The 22,602-nt window shown below is 42.6% G+C and overlaps 1 protein-coding gene and 1 long non-coding RNA gene across 10 annotated transcripts in view; one reads left to right on the top strand and one right to left on the bottom strand.

Annotated features, from left to right (window-relative positions):
- Positions 1 to 22,602, top strand: part of LOC105477887 (uncharacterized) — a 116,308-nt gene that overhangs the window by 1,408 nt on the left and 92,298 nt on the right. For all 3 annotated transcript variants that reach the window (XR_011625982.1, XR_003017190.2, XR_011625981.1), the window contains exons 3-4: positions 2,025 to 2,119; positions 18,643 to 18,721. This is a non-coding gene — a long non-coding RNA (uncharacterized lncRNA). The remainder of the gene's footprint in view (positions 1 to 2,024; positions 2,120 to 18,642; positions 18,722 to 22,602) is intronic.
- LOC105477886 (syntaxin binding protein 6) overlaps positions 7,419 to 22,602 on the bottom strand; it is a 254,686-nt gene continuing 239,502 nt past the window's right edge. For all 7 annotated transcript variants that reach the window (XM_011734772.3, XM_011734774.2, XM_011734773.3 and 4 more), the window contains 2 exons: positions 15,628 to 15,785; positions 7,419 to 9,265 (listed from right to left, as the gene is read on the bottom strand). In XM_011734772.3, the coding sequence (XP_011733074.1) occupies positions 9,242 to 9,265; positions 15,628 to 15,785 (182 nt within the window). In that variant the 3' untranslated portion in view covers positions 7,419 to 9,241. The remainder of the gene's footprint in view (positions 9,266 to 15,627; positions 15,786 to 22,602) is intronic.

Raw genomic sequence — 22,602 nt, 5'->3', positions numbered from 1 at the left:
GTTTGAGACCAGCCTGGACATCATGGTGAAACCCCGTCTCTACTAAAAATACAAAAATAAGCTGGGCGTGGTGGCGGGTGCCTGTAATCCTAGCTCTTAGGGAGACTGAGGCAGGAGAATTGCTTGAACCCAGGAAGCGGAGGTTGCAGTGAGCTGAGATTGCACCATTGCACTCCAGCCTGGGTGACAGAGTAAGACTCTGTCTCAAGAAAAATAAAAAAAAAAAGAAAATAAAAAAAAAATAAAAATTTTAGGTCAGTGTCTCTTGTGGGTTTGCTTATGGAATTAAGGCCTGTGGGAAGTGCTGGAAGCCGTCATCTGTTGACAGACTGTTGGACGGGTTTGAATGGCTTCTGAAGTAGATTCAGCAATTTCCCCTCCTTGCCCTTTCCTGCCGCTCATGCTTTGTAAGGATAGCATTTGTTAGAGCTCCCTCAACCCCTCATGTGGAAACCTCAGCCTCCTTCTGCCTTCCTTCCCCTCATCCCACCTCTGCAGAGAGGACTTGAACAAAGGGAGAAGCAGGACAGGGACCTGTGGGAAGACTTGTTGGGGCGGGGGGCTTCTGGCTCGCACTCCTTCCACCTGTGGTGTCCACATCCAGCAGATTGGGTGGGTGGTAGGTGCACAAGGGCAACCTTATGTAGGGAGGGTGGCTCAGCCACCATGGAGGATCATGGCGGAGCCAGAGGAGCAGAAGCATGAAGTAGACAGCTTAGACCAGCTCAGCATCAGGCTGAGGGGAGACAGTTACACCTTCTTCCCGTCCTTCCTTCTGCTGTTTCCACGAGGAAAGTGAGGCCAGGCCGGGCACCCTCACAAGGCAGCAGAGAGCTGGCGGCTGGGTCTTCTCTAGTCAGGATGACAGTGCTGCCCTCAGGGAGTGGTGTTTAGGTGAGCCGAGTCTTTATCAGAAAGGATGGCCTTGGATTGCATCTTTCCATGTGTATCCTGTCTCCCTGGGATAACTGAGTCACCATTCCTTCCACTTTTACCCAGTGAATTCCCAAGACTTTGGCCATTGGTGTGGCCCCCTCTATGTGACTCTCACGTTAGATGACCAGATGTAAGGACCTGAGTGTGCCTCAGTTCAGTCCCCATGCTGGGGGAGAGGAGGTCCACTCTCCCTGGCTGCTTTCTAAAATTTTATAGTTTGTTTTCAATAAGTCTTCCCAAGTGGGTAGAGATCAGTTTCTCCAACAGTATGTCAGACTCTGAAGAGTTGTCAGGGACTCTGGGGTGGACTGCCTACAGGCTGACCGTCTGGCATCACACTCTCCCTCAGTCCCTGGAATGCTCTGAATCTCTCCCTCCCCGGGATGGACTCCAGTCCAGCTGTCTCCTTCCCCGAGCAGGTTGGAACTGTCTTCTACTATTGCTTTTGTTCTACTTCCCATGATGGCAAATAGAGTCCAAGTGTCAGGAGGTTTTTTTCCTTTGAGGGGGAGAAGGAAGTCATGATACTATCTAGTACTTCAGGGATGAGCTTGTAGGGGAAGGGGTAGAGGTAGATAAGAGATTCCTCTAAATGTTGAGTGGGACCAGTGAAAGATCCAGGTTTTAGTGAGTAATGCACACCTCCTCAGCACTTTGGACTTACCAGAGCTCTTTCACATTCCACAATCCACTTTACTCACCAGGCCTCCAAGGCATGCAGGGTGGGGACGATTTTCCTGTGCAACATAAAGATCCAGATACAGATTAAACTGTATCATTTGCTTAAGAACACAAAGCTAGTGACAAAGCCAGGAGGCTCTCTGCTAGAAAAGATCCTAGTTAGTTTCCTTTTTCAAAAAGAAATTTGCAAACTGGCTGCAATGGCTCATGTCCATAATCCCAGCACTTTGGAATGGGAAGCAGGAGGATCACTTGAGGCCAGGCACAAGCGTAATGCACAGTGCAATATTTAGAGGAGTAGAGTTTGATATTTTGGTTGGGGCAGGTCCACTATTATAAGTAGCATGATCCCCCTTGCTTGGACTGTCCTTTCCAAATGACCTAATAATAATGTTGGTCGTTAATAGCATCAAGGCAACTATGGGAGAACATGGTATGCTGACAACATAGAATTTCTGAGACCTTCCTTTTAACTGAACACCTCAAGATGCTTCCATAAAAGGTATGTTATTACAAATTTACACATTAGTGAGATGTTAGTCACTTCCTTTTTTCTCTTAGAGCTATTTTCACTCTAGACCCAGGTTCAATTTGTGGAGTAAATGGTTCTCTTTTAATTACTATCAACTTAAGTCATTTGGGAGTGGCTTATTTTTGAGAAAGGCCTTCCAGCATCCTTGGAATCACACCAGTATATCTGTAGAACAACCTTAAACATTGTTTTTCAAGGGGAGTATGAATTATTGTCCAAAAGACATGTCCAATCATCTCCCAGATCATAAAACCATTCATTTCCATCCCCATAGTTGATGACAGACATGGAGGCCAATTTGTCTCACTTCTGTCTCTTGCAAATTTAGCCTTTTTGGAACTTTTTTTTTCCAGAAAGTGCCCAACACTGGGTTCCTGTAGTCCAGGAGTCTCTCCTTTATCCCAGAGCGGGCATCTATGGGATGTCAAGGGGTCTTCATCCCTGGGCCATAAAAATGAGTGTACCTCGGTACAATAATGTCTGCCCCGTGTGTCCTATGCTAACAGGAATTTAAGGAAGGTTTGTCTGTTCTACCAGCCAGCAGCACAGTGTGGCAAGCATCCAGGCCTGTAAAGTTTACTGCTTTGTTCTGGGTCCATTACAGGGAAGTAGCCCACTGCCAAGCTGACATACATGGAGCCCTTATGTGTCAGGCACGGGGCTAAAGGTTTTACATTCATTATTTCATCAATCCTTATAATGATCACCCCCATTTTAAAGAAAACAGGCACAGAGAGAGTCAGTAACTTACTCAAGGCCTCATACGTGGTAAAACTGGAGCTGGATTTCAGAGCAGGGCAGGTGAACCTAGGTCCTCATCTTAAATATGATGCAATGCTGCCTCCAGGAAATCACCACAAGGGGGCTCCCTGTCCTCATCCACGCCTGCTAAAAGGCGATGCGTTTTATTTTTCCACCCCAGGAGGTTCCAGGTAGGGCACAATTCATACATTCTTATTTCCCTCATTTTCCTTCTGTCCAAATGCCAAGGCTCCTTCAGTATTGGAAGGTTTAGGATCAATGTAAATGTGTTTACCAGTATCAGTCACTGTATCTCCAGTTCCAAAAACACAAAACATCCCCTGAAAGAAGCCACTGTACTATGAATAAAATGACATTTAATAGTAGAAACCAGATTTATCTTCCTGGGGCAGTAAAAGAAAGGAATTGTTTTAAGGAAAGCTAACAGAAGGCTTGAGGCTTCAAACACTAAGGATGCAGTGTTACAATTAAGGGATTTTCTTCAGATACTATGGGTCATCCGTGGCATGTTTTAAATCGCAGGGTTAAGCTCAGAGAACTCATGGGCTCATTTTTCTTCTTTCCATGTCATCTGACAAAGTGGCAAAGCAATTGTGATACAATGTCGTGGGACAAAGGCTCCATATCTAGTGCTGACAAGTGACACCTGGGACTTGCAGGACTAGAAATTCCTGTCCAGCTCTTGACACATCTAAGTCTGGATGTGTGATGAGGCTGGGAGCCATAGAAACAGGCATCCTTGGGCTGGCTGAGTATGCAAAAGACAGGAAAATAATGTACAAAAATATCTCCACTTTATCTGAGAAAATCAGTAGCATTTAAAACGTCTAACAGACAAAATATGAGAGCAATAATAATATACATCAGCAAACAACTCAGCATCATGTAGGTCTGTCCGTTAGTCCCTGTGGGCTGAAGGAGGCAAGGCAGCTTTGCCTCATCGAACTACGTCCATCAGTGGCCAGTGAGATGGACCACGGGGGCAGACACTGTTATGCCCAGGTTCATGACTCGTGAGCAGAAAGAAGAAAATGTGTCAGAAAACTTTAGGGGAGGGAGAGAGGTGGGAAGTGAAAATAACAACTCTGGAAATCCTGAGGTTCCAGATGAGGCTAAAGGGAGAAAATAAAATGGGGGTTAAGGCAGGTTACACTATAGTAGTAATATAGCTTAAATGCACATTATATTTAATTTTCTCGATTTTTTTTTTTTTTTGACAAGGTCTTGCTCTGTCACCCAGGCTGGAGTGTAGTGGCACAATCATGGCTCACTGCAGCCTCAACATCCCAGGCTCAAGTGATCCTCCCACCTCAGCCTCCTCAGTAGCTGGGACTATAGGTGTGCACAACCACGCTTGGCTATTTTTTGTATTTCTTGTAGAGATGGGGTTTCACCATGTTGCCCAGGCTTGTCTCGAACTCTTGGGCTCAAGTGTTCTGTCCACCTCAGCCTCTCAAAGTGCTGGGATTACAGGCATGAGCCTGGCCCTCAACAGCTTTAATTTGCTGGTTTAAAATCTAGTAAACATCTGGGGAAGCCAGGTGCCAGATCATCCCAGACCTGCTGGAATTTTTTTTTTTTTTTCCTTTAGAAAACACAACATGACCAACGACATCAAAATGGCAAATTTGGGAGTAAAATGTGTTTATTTCTAAAAGCTCCCCAATTGGTTGTGGCAGGCAGCCAGGGTGGAGGAACTGCTCTAAGAAGCCACTGTAAACCAATACTTTATTTACGGGTAACGCCTTAGGGAGAGCTAAAGCAGGATTTAGGAAGGGCCAGGAAGCAAGGAGGGCATGAACAGGAGAAAGAAGACTGTTCAAAAGGTTGGGGCAAAGGTATAAATGAAGGCAAATTTACCATCAGGTTGGTTTGGTTATACAAAACCATTTTAGATGTATTTTCTAGATTTTAAGAAAGCAAACCACAAGAAAACCCATCCTTTGCACCATCTTGTTAAAGAGGACTGTTAGTGCATTCACGTTTAGAGAATGTGAGACTTGCCTTGTGGGTGGGATGTGTCCTTTTTCCGTGTCTCTTACATCTTTGCTTGTCTTCATGCTCTGATAATGGTCCACCTGTAGCACTGCCACAATTTCACTGGCACTAGGAAGTACTGTCCCCTGCCCACCCGTGCCAAGATGGGCAGGAAGCTGGCATAGAGTGACTCAGGGGGCTATGCAAGAGCAGTGCACAGCTGTCTTCTCCACGCCTGCTGAGAGTGCTTAGGTGAACATGCATACGTACTTCCGGCTACCACACAAGTTATCCTATGAAAGGCACACAGAATGGGTAGCAACAGAAAACAATACTCAGACATTTGCATCTTGAAATTTATTTCTGGTGTTTTTCACCGCGCCTCCCCTTCTGTTTCCCCACGTCTGCCCCAATCTGCTTGTTGAGGCAGATGATGATTATGATAAGTCAATCATTTTTCCTAAGCATGTTCTCATTGATGCAGGGGAAAGGCACCACCGATTTCTTATATTAATCCTCCCGTAAAATTTGAGAGTTGGTTGTGGTGTAATCGCTAATAAAAATTATATTAAAAAAGGATAATCTTTGCAGGGCAATCGGCTTATAATTTAGTTCACAAGAGCAAGTGCCTTTAAATGCATAATTCACTTAAGGCTGGGTCCTCATCTACCCAAACCATATCTCTACTCATTCTTCTCTGAAAAGTGAAGACTGCAGTCTTTCCTTTCCACCTGCACTCCTCCCAGGAAATATCTCCAAGTCCCCCTTGCTTTATTGAGCGTCCACGCCAACCCAGAGACAGCTGTTCTGCTGCAGTAGTCGCCCAAATCACTTGCCTTGAAAACAAATGGGGCGATGCAATATGTTGCATTTGCTTTCCCATAAAAATAAATTGACACAATACAAGCAAGTCTTCTTTCCAATTTAACAGGGCATGAAACTAGTTCGCTGAATGAGGGCACATGCTATAATATGAACTCGAATGGTGCACATCACTAATATCAGGAGAAAGGTAATTATTAATCAGCTTAATTGCTTCACCCAGGAGAAGGAAAAAAAAAACTTGCTGAATAGATGCCCATTGTCTAGATTAAGGTTAGCTCTTTAGTCTTTATTACATTCCAAGCTTTTCCATTAGAACATATGTAATGACATTTTATCATCATGCTAATACTAGTTCTGAGGTTTCCCCTTAGGCACATAAGATTTTCCTATTAGTATAAAAAATGTGGTGACATGTACTTATCTGTTAGTGTTTTATAGATTTCATAAATAACTGCAAGAAACAAATTTCATCACAGAGTTAAAATATTTAATGACAAAATTAGGATTTGCTGTAATAGTGAATCAATAGAGCAGGTGTTACTTATCTCTGAATTAAACAAAAATTGTATTTGACATCTCAGAGAACTTCTGAAGAATTAATAACTGTACGACAGACATCAGGAGTGTCACAATTTCTAAAATTAAGAGCTAAACCTATCTTTAATGCCCTTTATTTAGGGCATCCTGTAAATAATTTTAAATAGATACACAATCTTTGCTAGCCACAAAAGTAGTATTAAAACAGATTTCACTGTAATTTAAGTCTAACACGTAATCTGAACTTCTTCAAAGCTTGAAAAAAGGTAACTACTGATCATGTTACATTTTACAAATACATTCTTTAATATGAAACATTAACCTGAATAACTGCATACTTTCTGTACACAGGTATCTAATAATACTAGTGAGAAATACTATAGCTATATTCCAGGAAGAAGTGGTAATACTGGAAAGTTTTTTCCTTTATGAGTTGTCCATACAGTAAGTCCTTCACAGAAATATAGTATCCCAAAATTCATAGAGAAGTGCAGAAATGAAACAAACAAACGAAATGTCTTCTGACAAGCTCAGCCAAACAAGCTGGTCCCAAATGATGAGAGTTATTTTGTCTAAGTTAGACTGTATTAATACTTTGTACTGCAGCACCTTCTACAAAAGGATAGCAAAGAACTTCACATGTGTTATCACTGGGCTCCTCTGCAAGAGGCTGGGAGGTAAAGGAGGGGCAGGGATTGCTGTTACGGCCCTCTCTGTTGTGGGGAAGCCTAGGTAGGACTTTTGACACTGAGAGGTCAAAGGTATGAACACAGCCTGGAAACTAATCATTAGAGGGGGCTAATAAAGATTCAGGTGGGCTTTCTTCTAATTCAGGCTATTTCCAATGAGACTTAGGTCTAAAAGGATAAGCAGAGAGGAAAGAGGGCAACTCATGGAATAGTTACATGTATCAAGAGTAACTATTATAATTCTACCAGGGAAGAAGAATCTTGGGTTTCACAGTATGCTTATGACCTCATCCTCAGCTACTTTAGAAGCAGCTTCCCAAACACTGTTGTTAGAGATTTGGCAACTAATTCTGTTCTTGAATTTGGCGGATTGTCAGGGGGTTTTAGATTTATCCTTTCAATTATTTATACCAACTCTCTCTCTCTCTCTCTGAAACCAGAATCCCATTTGGAAAGATAAATACATCTCTCTCTCTTTCTCTCTCTCTCTCTCTCTCTGTGTGTGTGTATTCTGAATTGAGGTCTGCAAAGTCTATTTGGAGTGATATTTGGGGCTTTTCCTAGAAATTAAAATAGCTTCCAACAGTACTCACCAAATGGCATGTTCCTCACTTCTTTAAACTTTTAAGACACCAAAAAGAAAGTATAAAATATTATAGTTAACTTATATAGTTTATTAAATTTTATAGAGGGTTTTCTTGAGTTGGATCATCTAAAAGGCTTCTAAAATTTGTCTCCAACAAATCTCATCTCCTTTTTAATGTGCACCGTCTGATATTTTTTTCCCCAACAGACAAACTTTCTCTCTCCCTGGGAATGCTTAGTTAGGAGAACTCAAGCTATTTAAATCAGTATTAACAATCCAAAAATCATCTTATGCTCCTATGTAAGAGGCTGCAATACACATCGACTCAATTGGCAAAATGGATAGGATGGAATAGATAGGGGTCCTGAAGATTCAGGCAGCTTAAAAATCAATGCGCTGCAGTGGTAGGCTTACAATATGTCTGAGATGTGCAGCTTGTCTCCTTGTTTCATAAAAAAGCACAGCTTTTTTATGTTTAGCATTTTAACCCTCTAGGAAACAAAACTTCTAGACTCTAAGCCCCTTATTATCTTGAGTAATAGAAAATCATGAGGTGTGTGACTAACTGTATTGAAACTGACTGCAATGTAAAGGTTCGTGATTGTGCTGTTTTATATCAGACCAGGCAAGGTGCAACTGCCATGAAATGCAATTTGTCAAGAAACTCACAGGTTAAATTACATTAAATAAATAGATAGCAAAAACAACATCAAAACCTCCAAAATCCAGATACCAAGAAACTAAAGGCCCTTTCCCAAGGACATTATGAAGGTGTCTCTAAAATAGGCGTGACTGTAAAAAGACAAGACAAATATTTTAAATGTACTACTTGTTCACATTATCATTGACACAGACCTTTATCTGGACAAATCAATTTTTTGATAAAAATATAAGCGCTTTTCCATACCAGTGACCATCACTATGACAATGACAAGAGAAACATCTGTGAATACACAGAGGGTTTTAGGTAGGCTTTTCTTTAGGCCTTTACTCTCAAATTTTTATCCTTCATATGATAATTCCAAATAAACACCCTGGCTACAAGTAGCAAGAGTATTTAAGCTGTAACTCAGGAAAGAGATTTCTATCTGTGATTCTGATTTTTTATTTTTGAATGCAAGTGATGGTTCATGCAAAAGATTACTATGTAAGGAGCAAAATCTAAGACTGCTGTTTTCCCCAATAAATCCAATTGTTTTCTACAATGTAGAATTTTAATCTTCAAATTAAGTGTAGCTAGGACAGTGAGTGAAACTAATCACTGCTTGACTTTCATTTTCATCTAGGAAAAACAACATCTGATGTCACCACATTAAAATGTCTTCCTGCTTAATGTCAGAGAAAAAAATGTTGCCAGTTTAGACCCAGCGCAGTTTATCATTTGGTCCAAATTTCACATTCAAACTACAAAAAATATTTTTTAATAAAGAAAACATATTCAAAACATACATATACACACATACACACAGTGGGGGGGAGGGAAAAACCCAAAATGAAGCTGATGCTATTGTAGTATTTATTAGCAAGATCATTAGGGAAGTGTAAAAATGCAACACCTTTTCTTTCACATTAACATCTGAAAAGAAAACACAAAAACCACGCTAAGTGTCCAAATATTGGAAAAAAAGAAGCAAGCGGAGGTCCCGAATTCTTGTAAAAACTGCTGAACAAACTCTTCAGTTTCTCTTAAGAAGGGTCACCAGGATAGGCAGTTTCTCAACATTTGTGCTTCATGGCGAGCTAAGGAGAGACAGGAATGAGAAAAGTAAGACTTTATTAGCAGGGAGATTTCACTGTGCTGCTCCCTCTCCACCTCCACAATGCGAAGCAGCACAAAATTCTACTCTCTGTGGCAGATCACCATTACTAATTACAGTAGCACCTTTAAATGTGCAACATTTTCTCAAATAGTTCCTGGGACATTTCATTTGTTACTCTTCCTTATGACAGCTTTGCCGGTGTATGCATCCAGGTGGGAGGGAGTGCTGTGTGGTGTTCTTTCATCACACTGAAGGAACAAATGAAGAAACAAGTGGACAGGCAGAATGAGTGAATTACCCTAGGAACAGCTGGGGATCCCAGCTATCCAGGAGAAGTGACACCCCTGAATTATATTTACTGGCATCTCATGAAGTATTAAAAATCAACAGCTTTTAGTGAGACAATCTACAACCATCTATTTAATATGCAGCCTGGACATTCAACCAAGTCCACAGTCCTTCACAATTTAATTGTGTTATTGACGAGGGCCAAAACACACCAAATCCTGACTTTGATTTATGCCTTTCCCATTGGTGTTTGTAAAACATAGTCTATTAAAATACTAGGTCTTTTAAATGGGAACATGAAATACCACAGTATCAGTCAATATTTTCCCAAGCCCAGCCAGCCCACGATAATGTATTTAAGGAAATGATATGCAGGTGCAGAATATAAAATTAAATTTGTCTTTACTTTTCTTAGCCAGATCTTTCCCAAGGAGTCCATACAGTGAGGTGAACCAGAAGGCAGAACAGAGGCTGAACTGTAACTCCTCATGTATCCAGAGTTTGATATCAGGGACTAATTCCCGTGGTTGGGGCTGGGAACAACTGGGGTTAGGGTTCTGTGGCTCAGAAATCCTTTGAGCAAAGAACAGGTGATTCTCTGCAGGCAATAACTTTGCAGAAAGCCCTGTCATCTGCATCCTGACCAGGCTCTCTGCCTTTTAAGAATTAGTAAGGCCGATCCTACTGATTTCACCCAGTGGTGCTCTGCATCATTTTGGAAGATGTCACTAATCCATTTCTCCAGCAAAATCCAAGGCAACCTGAGTCTTCTCTTTCTCTTCTTGACATCTGCAACAAGTAAGTTATAACCCTGGGGCTGCCATCTCAGCTAAGCCACCAGCAAAGGCAGGGTCAACACTCACAAGCAGTGCCCCCGGCCAGGTTTGCATGTGATAGAGGGGACCTTTGGACCAGTCCTCATGTTGATAAGTTAATCTCTGCTTGGGAAACCTCAGCTGAAAGAGCTCCTGGTACCTCTGTCTGGTGATGCTGGTGAAGACCTCCACAGATGTTCTGCAATGCTGAAACCGATAGTCAGTCAACTGTCAGACACAGGGCTTGGGAAGTGCCAAATGTGCCCAGGCTGTCGTGCTGAGTGATGTGGGTTCTTGCCAAGAAGGGTAGAGATGGCTAAGTACTCCTGACCTCGAAGAGTTTATAGTCCAGGAAACATATAGTCCAGGTTGGTGCAAATGGCAGAGCCAGGGCTCTAGCTTAGATCTGTCCCACTTCCTGGCCACACTCTGAACCTCATCACTGCATGGCCTCTATTTCTTGCTCTGTTTCTAGTTTTTATACATTATTCAGCAACATGGACCATCACATCAACACAGAGCGGTTAAGTGTTGTGCATAATAAATACTGACCATAAATATTTGATCAGTGCTGCTGTCCTGGTATTCAATGAGCTGTTAACTTTCAACTAATGGGCTTGTGACAATTTACCCACAGCCATTAATCTTCAGTACTGTGATTATGCTGCTGTTCAAACCAGACCCTGGTAACCAGGACAGTGCATCTGGAATGGAGCTAAGGGGAGCCCCTGGCCCACGACCAGCTGAGATTTGCAGAAATACAGTTACTGGACATTTTGCTATTTGAGTATTGCCATAGTCCAAATGTTTGTGTTTCCCCAAAATTCTTATGTTGAAACCTAACCCCCAAGGTGATACTATTAGAAGGTGGAACCTTTGAGAGGCAGTTAGGTCACGAGGGCAGAGCACTCATGAATGAGATTAGTGTCCTTACAAAGTGGCTGAAGCGAGACCCCTCACTGCTTCCACCATGTGAGGACATGATGAGAAGGTGCCATGTATGAACCAAACAACAGGCCCTCACCAGACACAGGATTTGCCAGTTCCTTGATCTTTGACTTCCCAGCCTCCAGAATTGTAAGAAATAAATTTCTGTTGTATATAAATCACCCAGTTGATGGTATTTTGTTATAGCAGCCTGAATGTACTAAGAAAGTAGTATCATTTTAGTTTTCATTTAAAAATTCCCTAGGAATTAGGAGTGTTAGAATATGGAAGGCAGGGAGGTAGAGCAGAAAGAGCACTGCCTGAAATGAGGTCAGGATACCTGCTGCTACAAATCTGCTGTATGACCTTGAGCTCTAAAGTCACAGCTGTTCCACACCTCAGCCTCCTCTTATGTCTATAAAAAAGTCTCCAACTCTAAATGCCAATGGATAAATTTAGGTGTCAGAGTTGTTAAAATTTAAAATTTCCTTTTGATATGTTTTGTGTTCTTAATATCTCATGGAAAGAGTTCTCTTTCAACGCTACGCATGTAACCTACTCAACCTAAAAAATGATAATAATAAAATCGTGACTGATACCAGGGAGATACAGTATCAGTATCAGTATATCTCCCTGGTATCAGTCACGATTTTATTATTTATCAACAATAATAAATAATAAAATCATGTATTTTATGTATTAATATAATAGTATTATATTATAATAATATAATAGTATAATACTATGCATTATAAGACCTGTGCTCCTAAGACCCAGACCTGAGCTCCTTAGGTAGTAAGGATAGAGGCAGCCATTCCCTCCCAGTGAGAGATATGCCACACGCCCTTTCTTCCTCCACACACATAGGCTAGTGAAAAACAGGGCGGGTCAATGTTTTTTTCTGCAAGAAATGTCATCTGAAGATGTCTGAGTGTGGGTAATGCTCTTGTCTACTGACTCACTGCCTATGGTGGGGCCGTCAAAGCACTGCACCTGCTGCAACATTGTGCTTTTCGGCAAAGGAAAGTGAGCAGATCTGATTCTGTGATTGCGGTCACTTTCCTAAGGTTAACTTTGCATGAAGTTAGGAGCTCAAGAAAGAACCACACTTCCTCAAACCAGGCTCACCAGAGTGGAGGTAGGGGAGTCAGTCTGGGGAGGCGGAGGGGAAAGGATCATTTTCTATCTGCACTGTAGACGACAAACACCTGCATATTTTGAAGTCAGGGTTGTACAAAAGTGATTCACTCACTCTTGCACCTGGGTCATTGCAGGAGTCCTGGAACAAGTTAGAAGGCCAAAGACCCTTTTCTACTGGACTCTACAAAGGTGTGCCAAACTCTCCAGCTGGGGTTGGGTGCCCTTATTCAACTGGGAGCTCTAGGAGCTGCCACCTGGCATTGCCATTTTCTGCTCAGGACTCTGCCATGTGTTCTGGCCCCCACTTGTAAGCACAACTTACTCCTTCTGAGTCAACAGAGCCATGCTTGTCTAGTGGGTAGAATGCCTGGGTTCCATCTCTGAACTCTCCCCTCAGCAGCAGGCCCGGCTGTGGCTTGTCCAGTAAAATGACATCTTCATGGTCAGCCTATGCTAGCAGGTCCAAATCAAGAGTCCTAGGCCCTGGGAAAATAACCACACCTTATCTAGAGAGGTCAGTCTGCTTGTTAGGAATACTGCCAGTGCCAGTGATTCATAGGCACACATCCCAGTTTCAGACAACTGCAAGTCTGGCCATGACGCTCTCCAACTCTCATACACATTAACAGACACTAGTAACCCCTCCTTTTCCCCCTGAGATTACCTAAGGGAGGGGAAACCAAAATAAACACAAGCTGTCCATGCCTCACCTCTCCCGAGTGAAAGCAGGTAACTGCTAGAAATACATTTTCCCACTGGTCAAGCCAGAGACCCCTTTGCCTTTGGTGGCTGCATTAGTTTCTATCCTGATAGGTCCTGTTTCAAGGGCTGATCTGTGTTTAGATAGTATCAACATTTAGCAGGAGGCCCTCCCACACCCCTTTCCCTTTGGGTTTGGGAGGTACAAAATCTTCTCCTCCATTCCTTCCCTGTCCCTGTGTTGAGGATCCTCAACCACCAGTATCAATTCTCCAATCCCTCAACCATGCTCATTATGTGACTGAATAGGGCAGGGTCAGTAAAAAAAAAAAAAAAAAAAAAGATATATATATAAAATACATATGAAAATGATTACAAATAATAGTAATTTAGATTTATATGCACTACATACTGTGCTAATAGCTTTGAACTCATTCAATTCTCTGAATACTCTAGGAGGTACTTATCATTCTCATAAAGAATGGTGCTCTATTTTACTGATGAGAAAACTGAGGCTTAGAGAAATGAAGCATTTGCCCAAGGTCACCAAGATGGTAAATGATAGAGCTATACTCAAACACAAGATGTTAACTACTATTCCATATTGCTTTCCCAACTACCTAGCAAACTTGGCCACAGTATCAGGGAAACAGGGCTACCAGGGTCAAGAGTTCAGGCCATCTGGTTAGGTGATCCAATCCAGTGTTTGTACAGCCCCCTCTGGGAGGGACGCCTACGTGGATGACATCCAGGTATTGTCTACTCCACCTTAGGAAGAGCAATTTCACAATCTTCCTTGGTAACCTGGTTCATGGTTTAATCATTAACCTAAATTCTTGTTTTAGCAGAATTTTATCAGCGCACTATTGATTGCTCTATTCTGTGTAGGAAGACATGAAAGATAAATGCCTGTACTATCACCCTTCCTAGAACTGAAGATTGTTACAAAGTTATTCCCTTTAGCCTTCTCTACCCAACTCAATAACTTAAATGTTTCCCCAGATTTCCACTATCCGTTCTCCCATTGAAATCACGGAAGCTGCTGTTGTTGTTAAAGAAGCTGACGCTATAATGCCAGCATTTCCATATCATCATTATCTCTGTGTCACAGAGACTGGAGAAAGGAGGAAGGAACTAGGGAGACCTTAAATCCAAGTTCACTCTCTCTGCATCTGCACCAACAGCAGCAATCTGAGGCTCTGGCCTCCAGCAGGGCTGTCTGCATTTTCAGGCAGATCTGGCCAATTCTCCTTGAAGGAACTCGAAATGGGCCCCACAGACAACAGTGCATAAAGACCCTGTCACGACAGAGAATGAATAAGACGACAAGACAGGGTTGCACAAAGGGGATGCAGGAAGAGAAAGCAGGAGTCATCCACTCAGAGCTGGATCCCCAACTGGACCTGAGCGTGAGCCTCCAGAAGAGGTCACCGCAACTCAGCTGGGGATATTTTTCTCATTGCTTTTTAGGTTATCCATCTTTGTTTCCTCAGCAGAAGTGGGGTTTCTGTTAAAGCCAGTTATTTTTTTTTCCCAAAAGGTCACCTGAAAAGTGTATTTTAAGGGCCAGATCGTAAGTCTGACATGCCAACACAAGTCATCAGCAGATGTTGTTTCTGGGAGCCTAAATTCAAACCACTAACCAGAAAAAAACTGCCCTTTGATCTGAAACACAAGAACAGTAATAAATCCTCTTTATCACCTGACCAACAGGGCCTCTCTTTCCTTTGGTTTATGACTGCCTTAGATAGCTGGCTGCCAATAAAAACTGCCCTTTTCCCTTCTAAAAGGCGCAGTTCTCAGCCAGTATGAGAATGTGCAGAGTGCGCACTCAGTCAAGCAGGAAATGCCCTTCTCTGGATGCAGGGGCTGCAGGGAGTATTGCTGGCAGCTCAGCGCTGGTCCGGTCAAGCTCAGAGCCCCAGAATTGAGGCGCTGAAATAACAACCCACCCCTCTCAGAGGGAAAACTAGCCCCGAGGTGCACAGTTCCCTGGGACTAGGGCTTGCTTTGTGTCTGGTGAAGAGATACGGACACAATGGCAGACTCAGGATAAGAAAGGGACAGGATGGAAAAGCAAGCACGAGCAGCCTCACGTCCTCCATGTGTTGGCTAAGTGGGGCAGGGATATTCGAAGACCTGATCTCTTCTCCCCCACCCACTATTCTGTGCCTCGATAATTGAGCCCTAAACTTCTGAGCAGGAACTAAAGATGGTCCATAGTTCCTAAAGATCCAAGATCAGAATGTCAGAGAAACGGATGAGGACATCAGAAAAGAGCCAAAGAAACCAGGTACAAGAAGAAATTTTCCACGACTCAGGTGTTTAGTAAGTAGCAGATGGGAATTACATAACGGGGAAATAAAAAGCTTAATTTTGTATCTCATGACAGGGAAATACTGAAATAAAGTTTCTTGGCACTGTAGCTCCCCAACACCCCAGAGCTGAGAAGCCCGCCCCTCTCTTGGCCCACCTTGTGCGCAGTTTCTGCAAACTGCTGGGCACTGTTCTTCAGGTCTTCTGTCTTCTCCTCCGCTCGGCCTAATCTCTCTCCGCGCTCATTCAAGGCCTGGCTTGCCTTCTGCACTGCGCTGGTCACGCTGTCGGCAGCTGAATGGAGGATGCTGTTTCCTGAAAGGAGGAGAGCAGGAGCATCAGAAGCTGGCTCGGCTGACCCACAGTGACCAGACTCCTGCAGGGTGAGTACCCTGTAAGAGGAAGGCAGGTCACACTGCAGAAAGCCTGCTCCTCTAGTGTCTAGGAAACAGGCCGACGACATTTCTTTTGATTGGGTTTGACTGACGCACTTGCAGCAAGAACAGCCATTGACTGCAGGACCTAGGAAAATCCTAAATGCTTCTTTATAATCCCATCACTAACACGCCAGTTATTTCCATTCTGCCAGTATCTGATGAGGCTCAAAAGGATGGGGCCTGTCTGGATTTACAACTTGGCTTGCAAAGATAAATGAAAACATTGACAAGTTCACAGAATTAGGCAAGTTCAGTGAGACATATCTGGATCTTATGTTATTTCCTTTTGACCTGTGGTTTCAGTGAATAACCATAGGAAAACTGGGACCACAGAACTTTTCTAGACAGAATGCTCTATATATTCCTTCCAACTCTTCTTCTTCATTTTACCCCTTCATCCAGCAAGTAAAGAACACCCCAAAATGTACAGCTTCATGTACGAGCTATGATCCAGTCTCAAAGCGCAGAGTAGACGTGTCTGCTCCCAACCTTGAATTCTGTACCATGGCTCGGATGCTTGGGACTCCTTACCTCTGATCTCTAGTATGTGAAACACGGAGCCTCAGGACCATACTTAACCAGCAGGTACAAAACAGTGACAGAAACCAGCCCTAGAAGAAACTTGGCACTTCCAAACTCAGGAGTGGTGATACCAAGAAAGTTGAAAGCCATTGCATCTCAAAGGGTCACACATTCCTGACATCCCATTTGCCAGGATTGGGCAGCAAAATTCAATAGTGAAGAACTTGCCAATGCATAAATCACTGAGAAATAGCAACTTGCAAAATGACAACCAAAGGAAATTTATAGCTGTATTTTGTTAACATTAGAGTGTGAGATATTTAATGGCATTTTATATAATGGCTTTATGCCTTTGAATAAGTTTATTACATCATTTAACTTTGCACCTGGGATGGATACATCCAGCCACAGACAGCTTTTAATAGAAATGCAATTTCCACTGGTCTCAGCGGCAAAGGTTTCTTAATTTCTCCTCTTTGGGCACTGTCTGTGGTTTGTGGAAAAGGATCTCAGGCAAAGAAACTGCCTTGACTGGAGGAAGCACTTAGTAAATGTTTTTCTATTTTTCTTCTTTAATGATGGATTTCAAGGGATTCAATTATGCACTAAGGGGAGGAGAATGGGGTTAACTCAGTGTTACTCAGTTGCATCAAGCACTACATGAACCAAGATAAATCAGCACAGATAAACAGGGAGCAGAGGAAGTGCAGGTTCTAGGTAAATCTGGTTGAATGCAAGGTTGGAATGAAAGGTCTCGGTCTTCAGAACAGATTTAGGAGGAGAAATCTTGGTCCCCTTTGCTTTCATATCATACTCATAACTATGATAATAACCTATCCATATGCTCAACACTTGAATAGCACTTTGCAATCATATAGCACCTTCACAAATATTATCTCACTTGATTGTCACAATTCTACTGACAGGATTGAGACTAGCAGAGGTTAAGAGGCTTGCACGAGACTGTATCACTAGGGAAGTGACAGGGACAGAACTTGAGCCTGGTTTTCCAGTGACTTTTCCTTATTCTCTACCTTGTTTTTTGCAGATACGGTGTTGGTCCAGAGAAGCAATCACTAAGACAGAATTGTGGGCAGACTGGTATACAGATAGGTTTTGACAGGTTATTTCCCAAGGTAATGCCTGACCGTTTCTGTCCTCAAGGTACTCCTCTTGGTAAATTAAGAGTTATTACCCATGCCACATCGAAAGTCAAGTTTTCTCAAAAAAGGAAGAGGCCAATGGGGTGGAACAGGAAGATGGAGAAGGGTGCAGAGGAGTTGGGAGAGGGCACAAGAAAATCTCCTTTTTCTGTCTCCTTCCATTTATTCACAGCTTAGCCACCAGGGGACTGGGAAAAGATATGGCAGGGAAGCTGCAACTTCACCACTAGGAATAGCTGCCTGAAATCAAAAGGATTTTAGAATTAGCTACTATAAAATCAAGAGGGTGTATAAGCAAGACTTGCCTTTTCCCACTGGAATTGACCTGCATGATCTTCACATCGTGCTTCTGGAATGAACCCACTACACATAAGCCTTGCTGCTTTGTTATTTGAAATTAATCTTGCACGTGATGTCAGGTAACATCACACTCAGTTTTATATGATACTGTTTAGCAGGAGTCATTATAACTCATAGAGAACTAGATGCTGTCTTCACTGTTGAAAGATGACATTGCTGACTACTGCCAATAGGAAATCCACCTTCAGTTATTTTCAGGCATCAGGATGAATTTGAACAAATTTCATTTCCTCAGTTGAAATAACCTCTTCCAGTTTCAATTCTACCCACATTTTAGGCCCAGTTAAGTCCCATCACCTTTATTAAGCTTCAGATCAATTCTAATCTCTCCCTCCACTCAACTCCCTAAATAATATCTATATCCTTCTTGGTTACTTAATTAAGTACAATCACGGGCAACTCTTCTCCTACTTGACTTTTTCACCTGTAGATACAATGACTTCCCAGCTGGATTACAAATTCTGAGTACATCATTTCGCTCTGTTGACAATTCCCTAAATCTTTATTATTTCTCTTCTATTGACCTAGATCTTCTGCTGACTTATTTTCTTCTATCTGGGATCCTCTTGCTCAAACTGTAATCCCAGGGTTCTTCCCCTCACTCTCTTCTCTTTTGCACTCTACAGACTCTCTCTGGAGCAACCTCATCCAGCTCTTGACTTCTATAACCAAATCCTTATCTTTCACTAGGTCATGCTGCTGAGCTCCAGGCCCATAGGTTTTCTTATGGAAAACTCCAACAGAATGACCCAAAGTCATCTTGAGTTCAGTAAGTCAAAACCTCATCTCATTATCTTTTCCCTTCACATCTACTTTTCCTTTGGGTCCCCTGCTTAGTGAACAACCCCAATATCTGCCCAGGTCCTTAATCCAGCCAGAAATCTGGACACCTTCCTCACAATTAAAGGTCACCTCCTATACAGCTCTCTACACTCTGCCTCTTTACCAACCTCCTGCCTCACATATACACACAATCTTTACCACATCTATGATAATAACTAGAAATAAAATTGCTGGTTCAAAGCACATATAGGCTCTTGGTGTACGTTGAAGATTGCTTCCCTGAAAGATTTATTCAACATTCAAAACCATTCATGAAGTACATACTATGTGCCAGGCACTATTATGTTGACACAATTGGCAGAATGACTTTAAGGGAGTGATTTAATTTTTCTTATCTGTAAAATGTGGGTTGTACCATTTACCTCATGTGCCTACTGTGGAGATGAAGATGTACATGCAGTGTCTGCAGGTACTCAATGGAAGTTTGCCCTCCACCCCCCCTTAAGACTACATCTTCTATGTAACTTTGAAAAAAATGGCACATCGCACCCAATTCCATTGCATGTCACTCTCTCTTCTCTACTATCTTGGGGCTAAGTGTTTTGAAGCTTTCAGGAGATACTCCTTACATACCTTTGTAAATCCTGCTATGTGTAGCACAGCATGTTGCTCAGAGAGGGAGTTGAACACATATTTATTAAATCACGCATGTTTTGTAAATAGGACGCCTAACTCAAAAGTTGGGACTCATCATATTGTACTGAATTAAATCTGGAAATAAAGCAGCCTCCTGAGGCAGACGGCATAGTAATTCTTTCTAAATAGACAGGAAGCATATTAATACTCAAATTTATTCAAGCAGTCTGAGAAGCTGTCAACCACGGCAAATAAAGTCAACTACTTTTGGAATTAGTCTCTGGAGAGTACAGCAGAGACCAATCTTGCTTCATTGATCTTGCCTTCATATCAGTTCCACTTAATGTGTGCTTTTAAAAAAATATATACGCTGACATCTTTTATGTTAAGTGATTTAGAAGACTTCATTGAGAGAGCAACTGGAGATAAAGCTATAGCATTGTGTTCAGTCACTGAGAATACAATGGAAAGAAATTTAAATGTATAGAAAAATGAGAGAAAAGAGTAAAATATATTGAGAAGTGATAAGTGAAGAGAAAGGAGGAAACTTTTTAAGAAGCACATAAAATACACCAACAGTTCAATTATCAACATAATTTCATTTGATCACGCTACACATCAGGGTGTATCTTGGTAATTAAAATCCTTAATTCTATTGCTAGTAAAAGGCAATTTCAACAGAATTTTCAGCAGCTACTTCTACGAAATACACATAGAGATATTTGAAATGTAAAATATTCATCCTGTTTGGAAAATAAGGCAGCAGGAAAATAATCTAAAATATAAATAATAAATATATGCCCATCTATACTCAGTGCTGAGTCAATGTGCTCATTTAAGAACACTCTTTTAAAACAGAGATTTCTTAATAGTTTTGCTTGAACTACTTCTATTCCATAATCAATTTAACCACTTAAGAATAACTATCCAATAAACCCCACTTATCTAAATTTAGAGGAAAACCAATTTGAATTTTGGGAAAATACGTATGTATAAAATAGATAAGAGTTCTAACAAACACAAAAATTGGCAGGGAGACCTATTATATTTAATCTGTATATAGGCCAGGAACATTAGTGACTCTCATATAATCTGCCAAAAGTATTCAATAATAATTTATTCTCTGCACAGATGAAGTAAGCCCTATTCTATTCACATCTACTGAGTTATTTTTCTTAGCAAAGTTATTTTCATGGGTAGTACCTAAGGTACAATTAAGTCTTGTTCAGTATAAGTAACATGCAAATTAATTTCACAGGATACAAAAAGGTAGGATTCACCTGAGACGGTGTTTTTTTCTTTTTTCTTTCACTCTGTGACAATTTTATTGCTCAGTGTTTCTACCACTAGAACACATATTAGCAAAAGAAAAGTTACATAGAGATCTGGCTCCCTGAAAGCCTGGTCTCCTTTCAGTCCCAAAGCCACTCAGTGCCACTTAGACACTGTTTTGCTTCCTGTGATGAGTGGCTCTACTTCCGCCCCATCCTTGGTAATTCAGTTGCATGATAATCATGATGCTTCAAAGGAGGCTCTGTTTAGTACTGTGACTGTCACTAAATATTTTATAGATGAATAATAATTTAAATAATAATGATGATACTAGCTTTTACTTCTATGAACAGAGTGATTAAATGCAAAGGCCTACCCGGTGATAGAAGTTGGTTCTTAATCCACAAAGTCCATTAATTATCTGTGAACTTTGGCAATACCAAGCTCTTTCTATATTACACTGACTAATCAATACTAAATCACATTGAGAGGTGACAATGTGCTAGCAGCCTTCGCTCACTCTTGGTGCCTCTGCGGCCTCAGTGTCCACTCTGGCCACGCTTGAGGAGCCCTTCAGACCACCGTTGCACTGTGGGAGCCCCACTCTGGGCAGGCTGAGGCCGGAGCTGGCTCCCTCTGCTTGCAGGGAGGTGTGGAGAGAGAGGTGCCAGGGGGAACCAGGGCTGCATGCAGTGCTCGCGGTCTAGCCTGAGTTCAGGGTGGGCGCAGGCTTGGCAGCCCCGCACTTGGAGTGGCCTGCAAGTGCCCCTGGCCCCAGGCAGTGAGGGGCTTAGCACCCAGGGCCAGCAGCTGTGGGGGGTTTGCTGGGTTCTCCAGCACTGCTGGCCCGCCCTTGCCGTGCTTGAATTCTCACCACCTCAGCTGCCTCCCTGCGGGGCAGGGCTTGGGACCTACAGCCCACCATGCCCAAGCCCCTCCACTGGTGGGCTCTGGTGCGGCCTGAGCCTCCCCAACGGGTGTCCTCCCCTGCTCTAGGACAACCGCCCAAGGGCTGAGGAGTGCAGGGGTGGCAGCATGGGACTGGCAGGCAGCTCTGCCCAGGGTGCTGGAGTGGGATCCACTAGGGGAAGTCAGCTAGGTTCCTGAATTGGGTGGGGACTTGGAGAACTTTTATGGCCAGCTAAAGGATTGTAAATGCACCAATCAGCACTCTGTGTCTAGCTCAAGGTTTGTAAATGCACCAATCAGTGCTCTATGTCTAGCTAACCTAGTGGGGACTTCCAGAACTTTTCTGTCTAGCACTCTAGGTCTAGCTAAAGGACTGTAAATGCACCAGTCAGCACTGTGTCTAGCTAAAGATTTGTAAACACACCAATCAGCACCCTGTCAAAATGGACCAATCAGCTCTCTGTAAAATGGACCAATCTGTAAAATGGACCAATCAGCTCTCTGTAAAATGAACCAATCAGCAGGATGTGGGTGGGGTCAGATAAGGGAATAAAAGCAGGCTGCCCTAGCCGGCAATGGCAACCCCCTCGGGTACCCTTCCATGCTATGGAAGTTTTGTTCTTTTGCTCTTTGCAATAAATCTTGCTGTTGCTCACTCTTTGGGTCCGCACTGCCTTTATGAGCTGTAACACTCACCGCAAAGGTCTGCAGCTTCACTCCTGAAGCCAGCGAGACCACAAACCCACCGGAAGGGATGAACAACTCCGGACGGGAGGAATGAACAACTCCAGATGTGCTGCCCTTAAGAGCTGTAACACTCACCGCGAAGGTCTGCAGCTTCATTCCTGAAGCCAGCCAGACCACGAACCCACCAGAAGGAAGAAACTCCAGACACATCTGAACATGTGAAGGAACAAACTCTGGACACACCATCTTTAGGAACTATAACACTCACCGCGAGGGTCCGTGGCTCCATTCTTGAAGTCAGTGAGACCAAGAACCCACCAGTTCTGGACACAATATCACTGTATTTCAATGTTGGATAACCTA

This window comes from Macaca nemestrina, chromosome 7, assembly GCF_043159975.1.
Source record: "Macaca nemestrina isolate mMacNem1 chromosome 7, mMacNem.hap1, whole genome shotgun sequence".
NCBI classification, from domain to species: domain Eukaryota; kingdom Metazoa; phylum Chordata; class Mammalia; order Primates; family Cercopithecidae; genus Macaca; species Macaca nemestrina.
The sequence above is the reverse complement of the archived record's forward strand: the minus strand, read 5'-3'. Positions and strand labels throughout refer to the sequence as shown.